General features: G+C 44.8%; 2 protein-coding genes across 2 annotated transcripts in view; one reads left to right on the forward strand and one right to left on the reverse strand.

Annotated features, from left to right (window-relative positions):
• Positions 1-21175, reverse strand: part of tg (thyroglobulin) — a 38133-nt gene that overhangs the window by 3819 nt on the left and 13139 nt on the right. The window contains exons 19-43 of the mRNA XM_076266004.1: positions 20768-20924; positions 20398-20562; positions 20071-20220; positions 19506-19670; positions 18545-18667; positions 18105-18220; positions 17570-17678; positions 16833-17033; positions 16251-16421; positions 15723-15809; positions 15425-15505; positions 14756-14893; positions 14409-14582; positions 10370-10481; positions 9944-10179; positions 9629-9694; positions 9076-9210; positions 8635-8799; positions 8036-8240; positions 7819-7900; positions 7561-7708; positions 6363-6559; positions 1551-1715; positions 1074-1241; positions 736-923 (exon numbers count right to left, since the gene is read on the reverse strand). Of these exons, the coding sequence (XP_076122119.1) occupies positions 736-923; positions 1074-1241; positions 1551-1715; positions 6363-6559; positions 7561-7708; positions 7819-7900; positions 8036-8240; positions 8635-8799; positions 9076-9210; positions 9629-9694; positions 9944-10179; positions 10370-10481; positions 14409-14582; positions 14756-14893; positions 15425-15505; positions 15723-15809; positions 16251-16421; positions 16833-17033; positions 17570-17678; positions 18105-18220; positions 18545-18667; positions 19506-19670; positions 20071-20220; positions 20398-20562; positions 20768-20924 (3704 nt within the window). The remainder of the gene's footprint in view (positions 1-735; positions 924-1073; positions 1242-1550; positions 1716-6362; positions 6560-7560; positions 7709-7818; positions 7901-8035; positions 8241-8634; positions 8800-9075; positions 9211-9628; positions 9695-9943; positions 10180-10369; positions 10482-14408; positions 14583-14755; positions 14894-15424; positions 15506-15722; positions 15810-16250; positions 16422-16832; positions 17034-17569; positions 17679-18104; positions 18221-18544; positions 18668-19505; positions 19671-20070; positions 20221-20397; positions 20563-20767; positions 20925-21175) is intronic.
• sla1b (Src like adaptor 1b) lies at positions 2475-6335 on the forward strand. Its single transcript, XM_076266005.1, has 7 exons — positions 2475-2713; positions 3974-4073; positions 4399-4485; positions 4569-4666; positions 4765-4896; positions 5174-5303; positions 5667-6335. Exons 1-7 carry the CDS (start codon positions 2635-2637, stop codon positions 5905-5907), a joined length of 867 nt encoding a protein of 288 aa, XP_076122120.1. The 5' UTR covers positions 2475-2634; the 3' UTR covers positions 5908-6335.

Below are 21175 nucleotides of genomic sequence, written 5' to 3' on the forward strand. Positions count from 1 at the left end.
CTCGGCACTGAGCTAATCTACAGATGACCTAAAAAAGATGTTTAATACTTAAAACCTCACGACTCGGGCAGTCTGTAATTGGCCACGCCAGAGATCCAGCTAAGCCAGGCTTCTTTTGCCCGACAACCTGATATTACTGGCATGCCTACTCTCCAACTCTTTCCACAATGTTTGGATGTGACCTTGGGTTTGAGGAGAGAGAGAGAGAGTGTGAGTTGCCGTCCGTCTCATCACCGCCTGGGCGAAGCCTGCCGTTTATTTCCACTTTAAGCCTCTCTTCCTTCCTTCCTTGGCCACCGCAAGCCGATCACGCCCCTCTGAGGAACAGCTTGCGCTCAGCGGTGGCAGCTAATGTCTTCATTTCACTCTAAGCCCCTTCACGCTCACTTGAATCTCCCCGTTCGAAGCCTACACCTGACCTGAGGCCCTACTAGACGCTTGATCCGCTATATTCCCACACTGAACCGAGCTCCACATCCCCAGGATCACCGTTTCAAAATCACCTGTGTTCGTTTTAGTGGCACGCCATCTGACCTGACAATCAGACTGTCAGACTGTATCATGGTAACATAATATAAAAGTACAACTAACTCCCAGATAAAAAAACATCCAGAGCTGCCCTTGATCCCTAAAGCCCCCAGTTACTTAGGTTCCAACCCGTAACCTTAGTTAGGTTAATGGTAGGAACTAAGGTAATATGCAAACACACAGGTGAATGTTCCTCAGGGACCCCACCTGGTGGCATTCTCCAGGGCGCGGGAGAAGACGTTGTACCCAGCAGGACTGGGCGTGTGCTGCAGAGAGTAGAACCAGGAGGCGGCCTCCTTCACAAACGCACTGGCCTCAGGGCCACCCAGTGAGTTGGACAGAGCCTCGTAGAAGGCCGTCTTGCTGTCCGCTCTGCCCTGCAGCTCCTCAAACTTCTGCAGTGAGAAGAAGAACAGTGAATGGCAGTCCTCCCAATATAGCATGCCACGTACAACAGTACACCTGATAGACAGTAAATAAATAAACATGTGCTTGGTTTCTGTAGCTGGTATCAGGTTGGTGTTGATGGAGAGGTGTATTTGGACCTTGATGTTGCGAGCACGGCTGATCAGGCCGTCCTCAGCGGATGAGCCCAGCAGCAGGTCAGCTCTGTGGAAACGAGAGCCTCTGAGCGCCGACGCTGGGTCCTCCTTTACAGAGAGCATGTCCAGCACAGGAGACCAGGCCTGCAGGGGACCACTGACCGCCAACAGCTACCACACATAAGCACACAGCCAGTTACATCAGTGTGAAACACATCAGGCCATACCAGAACACACACACAGACACACACACACACAGACACACAGACACAGACACACACACACACACACACACACACACACACACACACACACACACACACACACACACACACACACACACACATACTGTAATACAAAAAAATTCTCCATCTCTTGTGAGCTACAATACTATACAAAAATACTTGTACGAGTAGTAAATGAGTTCATGTTCCATTCGTTTGAAAGCTGTGCATGTGCAATGCATAATCCTGAGCAAACCTTGGTCTGGGCAGCATTGATGGCTTCAGCTGGAGCTGCCCTGAGGCAGGCCAGTAGCTGGACAGAGTCCGTGGTGGAGCAGCCCAGCTCTCGACCCAGAGACGAGCTCTGCTCCTGGGCCCTGGAGGGACTCTGCACCGCTGCTGGAGAGAACACCGAGCCCCCCTAAACACAACAACAACAACAACAACAACAATGTCAACACCAACATCACTGAAGCCGAACTGGCACACATAACATGGACAGCACTGTGTGCCAGTATCCACTGGCCTTAATTCTGATGATAGAAGCCTATTAAAGAACAGTTTTCAGAGTTACAGAGTTAGGACCAAAATCGAGCATGGGTCCTCCTGACCCTGCTGAGGTGTCCTTGAGCCAGACACTGAACCTTAAACCGCTCCCACTATGCAGGTGGGTGCCTTGCATGACAGCCTCAGTCATCGGTGTATGAGTATGTCTGTGTGAATGAGTAAATGTGAGGCATGAAATTGTAAAGCGCTCTGTGTGCTTGAGTGCTCTGAGGAATGGAAAAAAGCTATATAAATGCAGGCCATTTACTATTTACCAAAACAAACAAAAGGTGAAAGGTCACACATGAATGATTCTCCACAGATGTTGTCACACTTGATCAGCTTGAGGAGAAAGTGTTTTGAAGGCCTTTGAAGAGAGATCTGAAACCCCACGCATCGTATTCGGATTCACAGAATAACAACTTTAAATTCCAATATAAGTACAAGGGCAAGCACACACACACAAGGTTAAACTAGTACATAAACTCAGATGGAGTTGCAGTGCGGTAATTTGCATTTTGTGCTGTTTTAACACAACTTCCTATTTCTATAATTTCTGGAGTGGAAAATGTGGTTTGAGAAACACACACACACGCAACTTCCCTATTTGATAAGACTTGCTGCAGACGTTACATTACGTACGTTGGTGCTCGCTAAAGGGAGTGTTGCGAAAGAGGGCTACTCAGATATGAAAAGATTATGGTGGCGGAATGAACATCTGAAGCATGGAATGAAGTTGAGGCACATCTCAGCACTGGGATATTGGCTGATTTGATGAGGTTTTTTGGTCAGATATGGGTAATGCTGTGAACCATCCAGGACTAGCACCAACTAGACAACAGAGACCTACCGCTCTAGACAGTGACCCTGGAGGTAAGAAAACATCTTGAAGTCAAATCTGCATTATGATAGGTCTCAATGATTTAGAGTGGAGAATACTGTTCAATGGCCATTTGTGTCTTCTTTTGTCGTGTGTTGTTTGGAGAAAAAAAAAACTCTTCAACAATGTATGAGCAACATAACCTGACTAAACTTAGCATCTTACACTTGTAGCCAATAAAACTTCCACTTGAAAGCAACCACTCCAAAATCCTGTGGTCCACATAATTATACGAGCAAAAAAATACAGCAATGCTTCGGAAGTAAAATCTACAAACTGCTCAAGCTTCAGCACCAACAACAGTGTCCAGAAGTCGTGTCCCAGCTGAATATTTCCAAAAATATCCACCTTAATTGGTTGGTTGCTAAGTCTATTGTGGACTGTAACACTAAAAGTAAGCCTATCATTTTGACTACAGCAGATTGGGAAAACAGATACTATGGCAACCCAAAGTTTGCGTTGCTTTGCTGTGTTGCTGGCTGAAGTTATATTTAGCTCATGCGGTAGAAAGCCACCGCACAGATAATCTCTGTGATCACTCCAGGGTTCAGGAAGTGATGAGCACACAAAGATAGTATACTGGCTTTGTGATGTATTTGAGTATTAGCCCATCTAAGAGAACTAACCATTTATGCATTCATTCAACCTTTATTTACAAAAGATATAGTATAATGATTGTAAAGAGTATAGGCCTAGGCCTATAAATAAAAAAAATAAAAAAATAATAAGATAACCTACATAACATGGTAGAAGAGGAAGGGAAAAATAAGAATACATCAAATATTAACAATAAAATAATAACAATAATAAAATAAAATGTACTTAAAACAGGTACAATTTGACATAGGATTTTTTTACAGATCTGAATTGATTATAGGAAAGTAGAGTTAATTTTTATATTACATTGAAGATTATTTCAGGAAGTAGGGGCACCATAACAAAAGGCTGACTTTCCCAACTTAGAATGGATACAAGGAACCTTGAGCTTCAAACAGTCATTTGATCTGGTCTAATAGGGACCAGAATTCCAAACAAGCATGTTTGAAATATAACCTGGTAATTTCCCAACTATACCTTTGTAAATAAACAGATACCTATGATTATGTCTCTTCTCTGTCAAAGATGACCAACCCACTTTACCATAGAGGACACAATAAAGAGTGCTTTAGCCATCACCAGTAATGAAGGGCAGAGTGGTATCCATTCATATTGTTTTTAAAAGGTAATGACATGGACTATCTGTTTCTACTCAGATCTGGATCAGGTAATGCTGATGACTCTGTCTGACTACCCGCCTGCTGACATCTGTGAGCCCATCTTCAGAGTCGGAGAGCAGCTCAGACTGGTGTCAGAGTGAGCACTTACTTCACACTAGTACACCACAAACGCCTGTGATCACATTACACCCTGACCACCTCACAAGAGGACTGAGGTCAACACCACAGTATGTGCCGCAGTGCTTGGCTTTGATCACTTCATTGGCTTTGATCAAGCTCTATTTGAAAATGCATGATGCAAGTTACATCTGAACACAGAGTATAAAGACAATTCCATGATATCAGATGACAAACATTGTGGCAAATGTGAAGCACCAAATCAAAAACTCCTCACATAATCAATCAACTGCAAATGATCATGGTATTTCATACCCTGACACTCAATTGGTTGCTTTCTCTAGGGAGGGCTACAGATGGAAGGTGCGTTCACTACTGACAAAAGAAGAAAACTACATTCCCCAGACCCATGTGGCCAAAGTTTACCACGGGTACGTCTAACATTTCCTGAGGAGGGGTCAGTGTTACGGGTGGAAAAGCACCTTGCTGATGATGGCTGTCTCTCTGTTTTCAGATGGCTATTTGAGAGCGTGAATCGAGTGCAGGCGGAACAACTCCTGGGTCTCCCTGGCAACAGAGTGGGCTCCTTCCTCATCAGGGAGAGTGGAAGAGGTGCGTTGTCATGCTGGGTTCAATACTGAACCATGAGGTTTTCTAGGAACCTGGGGAACTCCCTGGTGTTGCCCTAACTGCCTATGTTTCTTTTTCAGGCATGTACACTCTTTCCATCCGACACAGAGTGGTGAAGCATTACCGTATCAACCGCCTGCCAAATAACTGGTACTACATCTCCCCAAGCCTCACCTTCCAGTGCTTAGAGGACCTGGTCAACCACTATTCTGGTAAAGACAGGCTCACCAGCCATGGGTTCTCCAGGAGGGAACTCAATGTACTCTTCTTTATTATAAAAATGGCCTTAGCCAAGGCTCTGCGGAGGCATGAAGTTACAGAAAGAGCCCTGTTAAAAAACCTTATATAGGTTATTCATGGTTTATACTTATACTTGTATATTATGGTTATACTAATAAATGGGTTATACTTTTTAAATATCTGTTTAAAGAGTGGCAATGTAACTGGGTTGGAATGGTTTCTAGGCTACATTCTTTATTCCTCTCACAGACACAGCTGACGGACTGTGCTGTGTTCTAACTGGTCCCTGCATGCGGACATTTGACTGTGCCTGGACACAGCTTAACTCGGCCCCACCTGTGGACAACCCACACAGCTTTGACTGGAAATACGTCAACAGGTAAACAGCTGTGGGCCTGTGAACAGCAGGCATTCCATCATGGTTGGAGCATTAAAGGAAAAGCTCACTAGCCTCCATTGCATTATTTTTAATATCACTGGCTTATGTCATTTGGGCCCACCCTGGTTTATTCAATCTGGCCCCCTAATCATCCCCCAGTGTAACCTCAAACTGGGGTATGGTGGGCATTCTGGCGCATAATGGCTGCCGTGCATTACCCAGGTGGGTGCTACACATTGGTGGTGGTTAGTGAGGTTCTCCATTCACTTTAAAGCGATTTGGATGCCTTGAAAAGCACTTTTTAAACGCAATGTGTTTTTGTTGTTGGATCACTGCCGTCACTGACCACCACTCTCCCCCCAGCTCGGAGCTGTTGCCAGACGAGGCCGATCCTGGCCGCCGCCGCGGCAGCGAGCCGGACTCCAGGGTCAGCTACGGGGTCCAGAGCAGCGTGAGCTCCTATCTATTGCTGGCCGGAGCGCAGGAGACCAAGCGCTACAGCTGGAAGCGACGCAGAGGCCGGTCCGTGTACGTGCTCCAACAGTCCCACCTGAGGAGCAGGCTGGCCGTGGAGGAGGACAGCTATGAGAGCCTGTCCCAGTGAGGATCGCTACGCCAGCGAGAGCACACCTGAGATCACTCGGTGGGAGATGAGAGTGGGTGGACCTCAAAGATAAGAGGACTGAGACCAAGACAGAAAGACTACCTGAAGTGATGCAATGAAAAGAAGACACTTGATGGGAATAGGCCATTTGACACAAACTATATTCACATAAAACGAGATATAAAAATGTTGTTTTTTTGTTTTCTATTTCAGTGGGCAAAGTGTTGTGTATCATTGTACTTTGCCTTCTTATGACGTATACGTGTTAAGTGTTAACCAAAGTACAAGGCAGTTAGTGTCAGATTTGTTTCTCAGCGATCGGAGAGAGAGGGAAAGAGAGAGAGAGGGAGTGGGAGAGAGAGATGGAGAGAGAGAGATATGAAGAGAGAGATGAAGAGAGCGAGAGAGAGAGACAGAGAGAGAGAGGTGTGAATAGAGGGAGGTGTCAGTCTCACCATGAGGAGCACTCTGTGGAACAGGTCAGAAGTGGACGAGGAGGTCAGGTGGAGGCTGGCGATGTCCGCTCCGCTCCTCTCAGCGCCCAGTGTCACGCGTTTGGGGTCACCCCCAAACTGACCGATGTTCTTATGGACCCACTGCAGTGCTGCCACCTGGTCCAGGAGCCCATAGTTCCCAGGGAGGCTGTCTGATCCTTTACATAAGGACATGATATATTATACACTTTTAATGGCATCTCAAAAGCTAAAAAAGTTTAAAATATCCTGGACATAATCTGATAACTTTGCCCTTTTGTCTGCCATGGTTACAGTGCACTGCAAAAACTGCTTATCTAACAAAATCTAACCAAGTGTTATTAATCTATCAAGATAAAAAAAAACTAGTTGGTATTGTTTTCAGTATAAAGAGACTTACCTAGCACTTTCTTGTGAAATCATTTGACTTAATTAAAAAAAAAAAATTGACTTATTTTAAGACATCTCATCTTGAAAACAAACAAGTTTGTCTGCCAGTGCATTAAGCAAATTTGTCCTAAAAACAAGCAAATTTGTCTGCCAGTGCGTTGAGAAAATTTGTCTTGATAAGACTCCTTAAAATAAGTTAAAGTCTTCTTAAATTAAGTCAAAATGATCTTTTGAGAGGGCGCTAGGTAAGTCTTTTCATACTAAAAACAATACCAAATAGATTTTTTAATCTTAATATAAGATCAATAACACTTGGTTAGAATTCATTTTTTGCAGTGTGTAAACACTGTATAGAACACTGAAAATCACTTCCTTATCATAACATGCAGTCAGTCCATGAGTTAATTTAAACAAGAAGATCCGTATTGCGTATTCCCTCCCTGCCAATTGAAGCTTCTATTGGCTTCTTGGCTTCTGTTATGGACTATAAAGCAGTCAGGCGGACTCTACAGGCAGTGTGGCTGCCAAATACTTTTTCTCACAGAACACTGATCTGGCTGCAGTGCAGTTGGAGAATTCCAGACAGCAAATTGTGCAGTTTTATAGTTAGTACACAGTGGGTCGTAAAGCATTTCATTGCCCTTGTGTGTTTTAGGTCAAATCCATGATAGTGCCTCCAGCATTAAACAAATAACAAATGGTTCAAAAGGTTACAGTGAACAGGAAACTAACAATAATAATTGACTATTGCAAAACTGAAGTGGCTTTATTTGACTGGGTATGTAAGTACCTGGGCTGAGGAACCCAAAGGCTGACACCCTAAAACTGGCCGTGACTACAACAACGTTCCCGACTGTGGCCAGGTAAGAGCCATCTAAGAGCCCAGGTCCGTCTGTGGAGGTGGGGTTGTGGAAGAACACCAACACTGGAGCCTCTCTCTGTCAAAGCACATCACATCACAGCACAGCACATCCTCATTGGACTTTTAAGGCATGACTCTACAGTACGTACCCAAATTTGCTGCTGGGGTGGTATTAGGTTGACTTACCAGACCAGCTGGGACAAAAACATTCAGGTACAGGCAGTCCTCACTGGTGCCAGAGGTCACTCCAGGCTGGATACAACTGGGTCTGAGAAATAGCACAGATACACAAAAATAATACATTAATATATGCATGTTATGGGAGATATCAGAAAACTTGTTTGTGACATACACACACACACACACACACACACACACACACAGACAAACACATATTACACACCTTGGGAAGGTTGCATTCCAGGACTCTGTCCAGTCAGCTGGCTGAGGTGGGCTGAATCGAAGTGCATTGATTGGTGGTTGGGCATATGGGATACCCAGGAACTGCAGGACATTCTTCCTGTCGGCACCCACAGCTGTGACCACTGACTGTCCCAGGAGCTGCCCGTGGCCAGGGATCACCACGGTGGGCACACCCTGCCTCAGGGCTGACACACACACACACACACATAAAATGAGGTTTAACTCAGCTTTTATTACCAGCAAAGTGGCCTTTGTTGCTAAAAGTGTTCAGAATTTCTTAAGAATTACAGAGCTACTAAATCTGACAGCCAAGGAAAAAGTGGTCTAGGCAATGGTTTTCCTGGGCGAAGTGAACCCTATGACACTCTCATGTGACGCTCTTAAAGGAGAAAAACATGAGACACAGGTAGGTGGTCTGTTTCACTTTTCCCTGACTTTGCCCCAACTGGTTACAAACAGAATGTAGAGAATGCACACCTGAGGGAGGTCTGCATGTGTGTGTGTGTGTGTGTGTGTGTGTGTGTGTGTGTGTGTGTGTGTGTGTCTGAGAGAGAAAGAGAGAGACCTGAGAGACCTCACCTGTTCTGAGGTACACCTGGGAAGCAGGCTCTCTGATGCGAAGTCGGCAGTCCTGAGCGTACTCAGTGGGAACACATGTGTGTGTGTCCGGATACAGAACACAGCGTGACGCAGAGTCCCTGTTCTCCAGTGACACCGCCACACACGACACACTCTCTTCACAAGCTGAGAAACACACCATGGACACACACACACACACACACACACACACACACACACACACACAGAGTCTTCAGGGCCTCAAATCCGAATTGCAGATTAACACATACAGTATACTGCTGAAGAAACACATCTACATATTTACTTCAACACACAACAACGACATGAATGTATTCAGTGCTAAACAGTACATACATGTATACTATACATAAGAGCCCATGTACGTATGTATACTGTACAAGCTGGGCCATTGGATTCTATTGCGCATATAAATGATCTCACCTGCTAGGCACCAGTCTCTCACCCTGTCAGAATCCCCAGCAATGTCTTTGCTGATATGCACAATATCAAACATGGAGAGAGACGGGTCAACCAGGACAGCTGAGGGGTCAAGGAGCTTCCAGTCTAGCATGGCCACTAGAACAGAGGGTCAACACTATGTAAGCATGACAGGGCACAACTGTATAGACACCTGGTCACCATAAACGTGAAACTTTGGCTCTGCAAAACAAGTTCCAAAAATAGTCAGCAGAGGAGGGAAATGTATCGAAAAGCCTAGCATATAAATAACCTGTGAAAAACAGGCAATACTGACACTAAACATTCATTGCTTTACCAGTAACTGTTAACAAAGGCTAAACATTATGCAGAACTTCACTTCTGCATGAACTTTCTGGGCCTTGCAGTAGTCTTATGACCATACCCTACAGTATGTAACTTCGGGTTTTTTAGCGAGTATCACAACAAGTTAATGTCATTGGACTGTGGTAGACTGGACTAAAGGAGCACAAAAGTCAGACACTGAACTGCGTCACATGTTTCCACTTCCACTTACCATTCTTAGAGGGAGAGCGCAGGCCAAAGGCTGGGCACAGACTTGGGCTTCTGGTCCACTGGTTCACTGAGGAAGAGAAACCACTCAGCCTCACAACAACCTCACACACTCAAGTCCACAAACAACTCCTACCCTAATGCACTCAATAATGCACAAACACTTTGAACAGAACTTCTAGAACTTCTCTTGATAGGAGCAGAGAGATTCAACTTAGAGGCCTGTAAGTTATCTAGTCCGCCTCAGTGATGCTATAGTCATCTAGTCAACAACAGCAGGAAAGAGCGCTTGGAGAACACATGTAGACCTGACACTCACCTGGTTTTTCGTACCAGCCGAATGGGTACACCTGAGTCTCCACTTTAGAGGGACTGCAGTCCTGAACCCTCCAGCTGGTGCGGTCAGTCTCCCCGCACGTCTGAATGCCCAGGCTGTTCAGTGTCAGGCACAGCAGGTCCGAGCCTGATGATGATGATGATGACGCCGTGTCCTTCACGTATCCAATTCCACGACAGCATGGGTCTTCATCACAGCGACGCTCACACTCAAAGAACCTATAGAAGAGTTAAAAAAATTGGTGAAATTTCACTAAAGAGGGTTCCTCAGTTCTCCTTGGCATTCCCTATCCGCTGTTCTGAAAATTGAATAGCTTAAAAGCAACACCTTCAAAACAACAAAAAAAAAAATTCTGTGGTTTGTTCTGTTCCTTTACACATTTCAAGGAACAGAAGCACTATATCTTACCCTTCTGTGATGGGCTTGGCTGATAGGTTCACTCTACTGCGTACCGAATAGGACACCATCTTCTTAAAAGGCACTCGAGCGTAGAAGCTCTCCACGCTTCCAGTCAGGTCAACTGTGAACAAACAAGACACATATAAGACCTAAGACTGAAAATGGGAAAACATGGGGTGCTGAAACTTCAGTAGACTCAGCTTGTAGTATATATTAGCAAAGATTCAAGATCTTTGGTTAGTACCATCTTTGTAGCACCATTGTGTTCCAATAATGACCATATTATAAGATTGCCTTAGGACAGGGGTGTCAAACTCATAATAGGCAGTGGGCCGGATTTGTTGGAATGAGATCTTGTGGGTGCCAGAGTGTTGCCAGAGTCAGAGTGTTGTTTGATGATATACTCATTTACTATACCCACATACAGTATGAGCAAACAAGTACAAACCATGTACTGCTGCCATATACTGCTCTTTCTCTCTGGAAATACCCTACCTTCCATGTCATGTTTTTTCCCGACATCTTCCTTTCTGAGGATGGTTCGTAGTGCTAGGTTTAATCAATTTATCATATCATAGAGATATTGCTTATTACACATTATTGAAGACAACTGGATATGAATATCTTATTATTTCTAGGTTTCCCTTCCTAACCAGAACATCTGGGGGCTGAAGGAAACCTGCTGGCGGGCTGGATCTGGGCCGCATCTGGCCCCCGGGTCTTTTGTTTGATGCCACTGCCTTAGCATGACAATGAAAACACTGTAAACAAAGAAACTGTTTCTTTTTATTATGCACTATAAACTGGACTGAAGCAGCGACTGTAATTTCATATTGAATCTGCCAAGTCCACTCCTCATTCAGCGACAGGCAAACCAGTGACCCCCACTGACTGGGAAGAGGAGCTGGATGTGGTCACTGGCTTGCCTCAGATGGGGCTGTTACGGTAAGTGTCGCTGCTCAGGGCCTATCTGCCTCCGAGACTGGTCAGCCACCTCCTCTTCAGCAGGACCCCTATAATTACACCCCTGTCAGGCTGGGCAGTAAAACACAATGTGGTCTGCAAATGAGCACAGACATGTGTTTTTCCAGCAAGCAACTTCAAGGTGTTCATCTAGCGAGACATGCCTGGTGTTTCTTAAGGACACGAGGAGGAACTCTGACACCCCGAGGAGGAAATGAAGAGTTAAGGACCTGCATACACACTCAAGACACTTCTGCCAGTAGTGATAAATAGAACTATAAGGAGACCTGGCAGATGCCTCTGGCATCCCAGGGTGTGAGGAACTATTTTTTCAATAAAGCCATTTAGATACAAGCCTGATCTGGTTTTCAGCCTTTCAAGTAGAAAATGTGTGTTGAGAACTCAAGGGAGATCGCGGAGAGGAGATTGGACACTGAGCCATTAAGCAGGTGGAGGTTTTCTAGTAAAGTCAGTCTACTGGGATCTAATTGGGAAAATGTGAACTAATTGGAGGTGGTCTTTTGAAGCCTGTTGGAGGACACAATGCTGCATCAGCAGTGAAAGTGCCCCACTGTTACCCATATCCCAGAATCCTGTTCAGCAGGAAAACTTTCCAGCCATTAAAACCAGCTGCAAAAGTATTCTCCCACAAGCAAGAGCTGTCATTAACATCCTTTTGTTGTGGACTCTTTAATAGCCAAATAAAGCTGCTAGCCACAAGATGACAAAACGTGCGTGTGTAAAGGTTCTTTGTTGTTGTTTTTTAAACATTTTTTTTCAGTGGAACCCAGATTGATATGTTACTGTGTTACATTTGTGTTAGTAGGTGTTACATATTTAACAATAATATATTTGTGAAAATAGGTCAGATATAAAATGTTCGTTCTGATGAAAGACCTCTGTCGTGGCCTTCAAGACATTACTGAATGTACTGAAGAAACAAACCATTGAAATATATACTGAAATATATACTGTATATATGTATAATATATATATATATATATATATATATATGTATATACCTGTGTGTGTGACTCTGTAAAAAGATAAACAAAAGCAATAGTGAGTAATCTCAGTTTAGTGGATGTTACTAAATAAAGTCACTAAAGCCACCACCCAGTTTTCCCTCCTTTGAGTATCATCCAGCAAATCCATAAACACCACTGACAGAGAATGAGAAAGAAAGGACCAGACTATTGAGACATTCCAGCTCAAATGATACAGGTGATTAAGAGGTTTACACACCTCCTTTTGGAATCCTGTCAATTAAGGACATGCTTAACACATAATCTCATAGAAACTACTGCTATGCCATTACTGGTTAACCACAATCTAATCCCATGTGACACAGCATGTCCTACTTCAGTGTGGGAAATTAGCCCTTTTGGATTCTCCCCCTCACATGCAACCTGATCTACAACTTCTTTAATTCTGCTACAGGCAGTGGTGGACTTCACTGGCCAATGCGGTCAGTGCGATGCAGTTGTTTTTATTGCCATCTGGACCTGTGGAGACGTCCAGACCACAACTCACAGGCACTGATGATTCACACAACAGCCAGAGTCTGGACGAAGTACAGCAGTCATAACAACCTGGACACAACCCTTCCTCCACCTTCATAAGTCTCTGTATGTGTGTGTGTGTGTGTGTGTGTCCGTGTGGGTGCGTTTGTGCATGTATGTGTGTGTATGACAGACAAAGAGGAATCTGTTACCTTGTCTTGGTCAAATCCATTAATTTTGAGCAGTTTCATAAAAATAATTTGTATACAGTATATCTGAATCATTAGAATGCTTGTTTCTGAATTTGTACTTATATTTGTGATGACTCATGCACACTTTGAGGAAAGAACAGTGTGTCAAGTGTTATCTTTGATGAATTGAAGTTCAAGTAAACACGTCTGCCAAATGAATAATAAATGTAAGTATTTTAAGTGACAGAGAAAACAAAAAAAGTAGACATGAGTGGGAGACCAAGGAAAGAGAGATGGATGGAGAGAAGAGGGAGAGGAAAAGAGAAAGAGGGAGACTGGCAGGACCTGAATACAAGTACAAGGACAGAGCAGTGCATCTGGTACTAGAGGGCTGGAGAGCCAAAGTAAATCTGCCCACTGCCTACTTCTCTTCATTATGATTCTATTCGCAAACACGTACATAGACGAGTCATTTTTCCAAACTGAAGTAAAAGGTTATGAACAAAGCCGTTCACACAGAACATCCTGTCCTTTACGAGCAGCCAAGACTCCTCATACTCCACTGGTTCCTGCCTGCTCCCGTTCCTCACCCCAATACACACAGCCACACACACACACACACACACACACACACACACACACACACACACACACACACACACACACACACACACACACACACACACACACACACACACAAACACACACACAACCAATAACACCAATGTGAAACAAAAACACGTCCGGCTTTACAAGAACTCACACACACAGACTCTCAGAGGTTTAGCTTGATCAGAATGCAAACAAAAACTTAGGCACCAGGATACTGATGAATGTTTCCATATACAAACCAGTATTCAGTGCCAGACGTGAGCATGCCCACAGCCTACTACTGCCTAGCAAGTCTACTTGTTTTGTTTTATTCACAAATAAGAGACACTTGGATTGTTGATTCATGTGTTTAAAATATGAACGGAATCTTACGTCATGGAGATTAGATCACTTGTACCTCTAACTTTTAAAGCAAATGTCCAACCAACAAAAGCCACCGCAAAACCAGCTAAACCAGAACTCAGCAGTCAATACTAACTCCAGGTGCCCAAAACAAGCCCTCCAAGCTACAAGGTACAATGAGGGACAGGTAGTGAACAAATAAAAACATAGAACTTACTACTGTTTTTTTAAATTTATATATATATATATTTATATATATATATATATATATATATATCGTATTTTCAAACTTGCAGACAGGATGGACAGGACAAGCCTCCCTTATCTGAATATATGAAAGGTGAAGAATGTGTCGAGAAGTTGTTAGGTAGAGAGTGATTTAGATGACTTTGTGATCTTGTGGTTCTGGTAGTGAGCATGTGCAGACCCAGGGCTCACCTCTCTTGCTGTGGGCCCTCTGAGGCTCTCTGGGCAGCTGAAGGCTGCAGGCCTGCCTGAGGGGTTTGTCATAGGCCCCACACACGCGTGTATCAGGGTACAGCTCACACAGGAAATACACAGAGCCTTCATCATGCAGGTCAGAAATGTGGCACAGCTCCTCCTCCTCACAGCCTGTGAAACACACACACACACACACACACACACACACACACACACACACACACACACACACACACACACACACACACACACACACACGCACAGTATGAGTAAAACACAGAAACTAAAAGAATGACTACTTTGATCTATACTTTTTTTAATGGCAGGTGGGGTTAGTCTCATACGTTTAAGGCACCAGAGTTGTGCCTGGTCCAGGGTGAACTGGTGCTTGAAGATCCAGTATTGCTGGCTGGGTAATGCCTTCTTAGGGTCCACTTCAACTTCACTTGGCTCCAAAGAACCAAATGACTGTAGAACTGCACCTGTGGTTGATATTCATAGTTATCAGGTACAAATGAGTACAGTACCAAACCAAACGGGGACTACTGGGAGTAAGGGTGCCAACAGGATGAATAATAAGAATTCCAGATTATTTTGAAACTATCCCATGTTACAGAGAATCAAGTCCAGTTGGAGTGCTACCAGGAACTTTGTCAAAAACTTTGTAAAGGTGGTGCTCTTTGGTGACAGGCTTAGTTCATTTTAGAAAAGTTGTAGAATACCAAGGCACTCATCTTCTTTGTAGTTAAAATGCCTTTATTTTAATGGTCACAACATAATTAAAACACTTCGACGCGTTTCGGCATGAAGCCTTCGTCAGGAAGTCTCCTGACGAAGGCTTCATGCCGAAACGCGTCGAAGCGTTTTAATTATGTTGTGACCATTAAAATAAAGGCATTTTAACTACAAAGAAGATGAGTGCCTTGGTATTCTACAACTTATCCCATGTTACACTTGGAGCTTCAAAATAAACCACCTCCTATTAAGTCACCAGTGGACCGAAGTGAGCGTACCAGATAAGAGGTCTCCAGTGGCTGTTTCAGACGGAGAGCTGGCACAGGCAGAGGTCTTGGACCGTGTGGTCATGTCCGTCTCTGAGGATACAACAGCTTTGTTTGCCATGATGTAACACAGTAGATCACAGTCACTGTGGGAACTGTCATGAGCTTAACTTGAATGACGAACTAAGATGATTTAATTACCATATAATGATATGTTTACATGACATAATTTCTTCCTCCGCTAAACACATACGGGCAGACATAGTTGAAATTGACATAACCTCTCAAGCATGACCTAAATAAACTGTACCTCTCCAGATGTAGACTCGCTGGAAGCCAATGATGGAGGCCTGGTAGTCAGTTTTGTTTTTGCTTGATGCAGGCAACGCTGTGTCAGCTAGGAAGGACAACATAGTAATTCAGCACAACATTTCAATGACAATAAAGTACTTTAATATGATCACTGAGACTGGAACAGTAATCTTGTGATATGCGCATGTCAATTGTATGTGCCTTTATAGTATAGTCAAATACCACCAGCGTGCTAGCCACTTATCGCTCTTTATGTTTCAGCTGGTCATATCAAGAGAAAACCTAGATAGGAATCAAAAGGTGCTGACACACCATGTTTCATAACTATGGGCAGGTGCGCTTGCTCCTTTGTACAAAGCTATCTCAGCCTATTTTTATCAAACATATTAATCTAGACTTAATGACAGTATTATTAAAAGATCTACAGTGCAACCTTTCAGGAGTGGCTCGAGGTGGACTAAAATTAATCCAGCATGGGGCTCTGGGCTGTTTAAAGGACTTAATGTGCTGCTGTGGTGGTCCTTACTGATGTTGAAGACCTGGCCACCAAAGTTAAAGGTGAAGCGCTTGTTCTGTTTGTTGTACTGGACGCCAGCACCGCAGATCCTGCTGGACTGGCCAAGGCCGGCCACATCCCAGTCCGCCTCGCTGCACAGGAGCACATCAGGGTGGCTCAGGAGACCGCACATCAGGGAGCCTGGACCACATGCACACACGTACACACACACACACAAACACGTGTACACACACACACACACACACACACACATAAACACACACACACACACACACAGTGAGAGAGAGAGAGAGAGAGAGAGAGAGAGAGAAAGCACATGCCTGATCTTCAGTGGAATTTCATTAAAGCAGAAAAAATCAACTGCCAGCAAATTGTCAAGCTTTTGCTTTTTTAAACTGTCCATCCCAACATGGAATGGAAGACATCACATACCACATCCAAAACTATGGAGAGGAGCTGGCATGTGGATGTGTTTGTGTGTGTGTGTGTGTGTGTGTGTGTGTTTGTGTGTGTGTTTGTGTGTGTGTGTGTGTGTGTGTGTGTGTGTTTGTGTGTGTGTGTGTGTGTGTGTGTGTGTGCATGTGTTCTCACCTCCATTAAGGATGTTCTGGTTGAGGATGAAGCCGTCGCAGCAGGCCTCCTGACTGCAGATGTCCGCACAGAAGCGGTGGGCATCGGCCAGCTTTGCCCCACTGGCTGCAAACACGAGCGTGCGGTAGACCCCAGAACCCGCCTTACGGAAGGGCAGACGCTCAAAGGTCTTCTGCCTGACCGCAGCGCAGAACTCGTGACCTTTCATGGACAAAAAGCAAAGGGCCGATGGGTAAAGTGGGTGAAATAGAGAGAGAGAGTGTGGAGAAAATCAAACTCTGTGGCTCAAGCCTAGATCCAAGTGCATCCAGCTGCTTTTAGGATGCCAAAAATAACTTTTATTTCCCCCAACTTTTCTTCATGATACACTCCAGACAGACAGGCACTCAAGCCCTCTGAGAAACCACTCAGGGAAAGTCTGGTGTGTGGACACAAGGGACGTCAGCTCTTCGTCCATCCACTGGTCTTTTCTTTGCTTTTTTCGAGAGTGACTAATGCGCCAAATGATGTACCCCCATAGTACACCAGATCCCATGGAAACTTCTTTCAAGTGCAAATGGGCATATTTTACAGAAAACAATGCAAATTCACAAATTGTTGATACTTAGATAGACAAACACTAAAAGCCTTCACAGTCATGATAAACTTCCATGATAAACAGTCATGATACATTTTTTGTTTTGGGACTTTTCTGACTATGGGATGCTGACGTTAGCGAGCCTTCACTTCCGACCCACCTTTTTTCCTGAGCACAGTGAGGTCAGGCCTCTGTTCCACTCTCAGCTTCAGGGAGCAGCTCAGACTCTGGTACAGCTCTGCCACTGGATTACCCAGAAAGCCTTGGGTCTAGTGGATAGAGAGCACACTAAGCAGGTGTGGGATCATCATGTAGACACACAAAAGTAAATCACTGCGCGGTGTTCAACAAGTTGTCTCTCAGGCCCCTTGCTAAGAGGAGGATTATGTCTGTTTCAGCACAGAGTTTGCACTCCACTATCATGGGGGTCTTCTCGGAAAATATGGCCTCCACAGGAATGGGGCCAACCATCTCACTCTATAACTTCTTCAATTAATATGTCATAACGGTCCTCTTGTTAACTTCTGCCATAAACAACGTGCACTATTGTGTCAAGAATGGCTAAATTCTTTAGACAGCAAGATTGTGTTTTGCGTGTGTGAGAGGCTACTCAATATTGATCCTGAATATCGTTGTGGTGGTGACGAACGTGATAAAGAAACAGTGTCCAGTGTCATGGACTGGCCCAGCCGTACTTGCTCAGTCGTCCTGCACTCTGTGTTGGCGGGGTCGGTGCTGTAGAGGTCACAGTGAGTTCGGCCCTCTGCACTGTAGACGGCCACATGCTGGCAGGACTCGTCCTGAGAGCACTCTAGAGAAGGGACCAAATCAAAGAACAAACTTAGCCTCAAACAAACTTAAGTGTATTAATACACACACACACACACACACACACACACACACACACACACACACACACACACACACACACACACACACACACACACACAGCAAAAACACTGCAAAAACACTGCAAATGTATTTCCAAACTAGTCAACCACACACACACACACACACAGACACACACACACACACACACACACACACACACACACACGCACACACACACGCACACACACACGCACACACACACACACACACGCACACACACACACACACACACACACACACTCACCTAGCGCACACTTCCTGAGCTGATTCTCCTGGGGCAGGGCCACAGTCTCAGAGCGGAGCACAATGGAATCTTGAGCACTGAAGACCAGCTGCGGTTCAGGCACAGCATCAAAGTTCTGCAGTGCTGTGGACACAGAGAGACCACTTTTACCATCGTCACTCGGTCAGCTTCCACAGTGACCACACGGGACAGGCTTATGGATGGGAATAACCGTATCACATGACTCAGCATGAGTGGACAGTGTGTCAGCAGAAACGTCTGAGTGCAACCCTGTCTGAGAGCTGCCTGAGAGCAACCCTTTTTAATATCAACTCAATTTCAAATGAAGACAGTTTGATAAAAGAGATTCATCAAAAGAAGCACTTGAAAACATTTACAGCATCATTCTTCTTCCTCTATCAATAATAATAATAATAATAATAATAATAATAATAATAATAATAATACATTTGATTTATAACACACTTTACATCAATTCAATGACCTCAAAGTGATACAATGCACTAGTCAATGACCTCAAAGTGCTACAATGCACATAAAACAACATAAAAGACTTTAAAACTAGCATAAAAGGAAAACAGAGAGAAAAAAAGAGAAAACCCCCCCATAAAATAGCAGTTTTAGCCATAGGCTTTTCTAAAATTGTGGGTTTCAAGGCTTTTTTTGAAAGGGTCCACAGTCTGTGGGGCCCTTAGATGGACAGGGAGAGCATTCCACAGACTGGCTGCAGCTGAACAGAAGGCGCGGTCGCCCATAGTTGATGCCTTGTCCTCAGAGGCTGGAGGAGGTTGGACTGTCCAGAGCGGAGATGGCGTGAGGAGGAATGGGGAGTGATGAGTTGTTTGAGGTATAGGGGGGCAGTGCCATGGAGGCACTGGTGGGACAGAAGGGACACTTTGAATTCAATCCTCATATTTATGCCAACTGTAATGGAAAGTAACATGGAGAAAAAGTGCAGTACCTGCACAATCCTGCTCTGTGATTGGTTCCTTAGCTGATGTCCATGGCAACGGTTGTCCACTCATCGTCACACACTGCCACCTGCCAGAGAGGACGTCTTCCTGTGTGGACAGGAAGTCACCTCTCGTGGTACACTGCATGCCGCTCCGCTGACAAGATGTAAGACCTTCACAGGCACAACACAGGAAGGGTCAAAGGTCACACATAAGTGAATCTTGTCAGGTGTCACCCATCATACCAAAAATCAATACAATGAATGAATACAATTTGACCTTGCTTTCATGTATATTCACCCAAAGAATCACAGAGAATAAAAGCAGGTCTGCTACATTCTTTCATAACCCACAAATCTGTTTCTGATTTGTATAGCTGAAATAAATATTACAGGCACATAAAAGTGAAACTGTTATAGTTATGAATCTACATTTGTGAGGATTGGCAGACTGTGCTCTTTCTATGCCATTCCTGAGAGAAAAGCTGCTTCTCCAGTCAGCAGTGGGCGTGGGCACAAGAACAGATGGGACTGGGTGTGCTGCTTATGTGGGTTTTATGTGCCATTAACTCACACTGGGTGGCACTGAATGCCCCCTGAGCCACGGTAGAGGTGCCCACTGGGCATCGACGGCAGACGCTCTGGCCTGCCCGCTCCTGGTAGGTGCCAGATGGGCACGGCGAACACGCAGCACCACTGGAGAAGGTGCCCGCAGGGCACACCACTGAGACAGAGGTGGGGGGGGGGGGGGGGGTTAGAGTTAAATAAAGAAATAAACAGAACTTTTAATACTACAATGCTTCGCTTTCATCTCTTAATCTAATCCTCCATATCATATTGAGATATTAAGTGTGATGCGTATTTGGGTGTGGAGACATTTGAAGGTAGGAAAGGAACACACCACAGCCTTTAGCGTCTGGGATCTTCTGGTAACCAGCTGCGCAGCTGAAGCTGGGCTCAGAGATGAGGGCCTCGGCCTGGGTGGCAGACAGCAGGGGCTGGTACTGTTCACCTCCCATCAGATCCAGCAGCCCAGAAACAAGTCGCTCACTACTCAACGCCATGTCTGCATATAAATAATACATTCGGTCTGAACACCTGAATGCGTAAATGTCTGTAACATGTCTGGATGTGGGTGTGTGCTCTATGTCTGTGTGTGTGTGTGTGTGTGTGTGTGTGTGTGTGTGTGTGTGTGTGTGTGTGTGTGTGTGTGTGTGTGTCTGTGCATGTGAGTGTGTATGCACGTGTCTTTGCAACTGCTCCAGCCTTACCCACGTCGTGCAGGTCTGGGAGAGCAGTGGCGGGCAGGTCAGAGAGGCGTGCGGTGAGAGTGAAGCGTGCGGTCAGGCGCTCCTCGCTCACACACTCCAGAGACACAGACGACTCGTCACACACAGACACGCCGCTGGGCTGGCTGCTTCCTGACATCTGTGACATTTCAACAAGGAGATAGTCAACACCATCAGTGTCCCACAACATCAGTCTAAATAGAACCAGACAGAATGTGAAGACATACCGGAACTGCTAAAACAATGTCACTATTATGAATTATAGGGTCTAACTTGATAAAAATATATAAACCCTAAAATGAGGGTATACAAATGTCCGGAGTCTTTTTTTTTGTATATTTTTTGGGCTTTTTGCCTTTATTTAGACTGTACAGTGAGGATCGACAGGGA

This window comes from Alosa pseudoharengus, unplaced genomic scaffold (assembly GCF_046254945.1).
Source record: "Alosa pseudoharengus isolate Yale_2024_CS ecotype anadromous, Long Island Sound unplaced genomic scaffold, YU_APseudo_1.1 YU_APseudo_1.1_scf_4, whole genome shotgun sequence".
NCBI lineage: Eukaryota > Metazoa > Chordata > Actinopteri > Clupeiformes > Clupeidae > Alosa > Alosa pseudoharengus.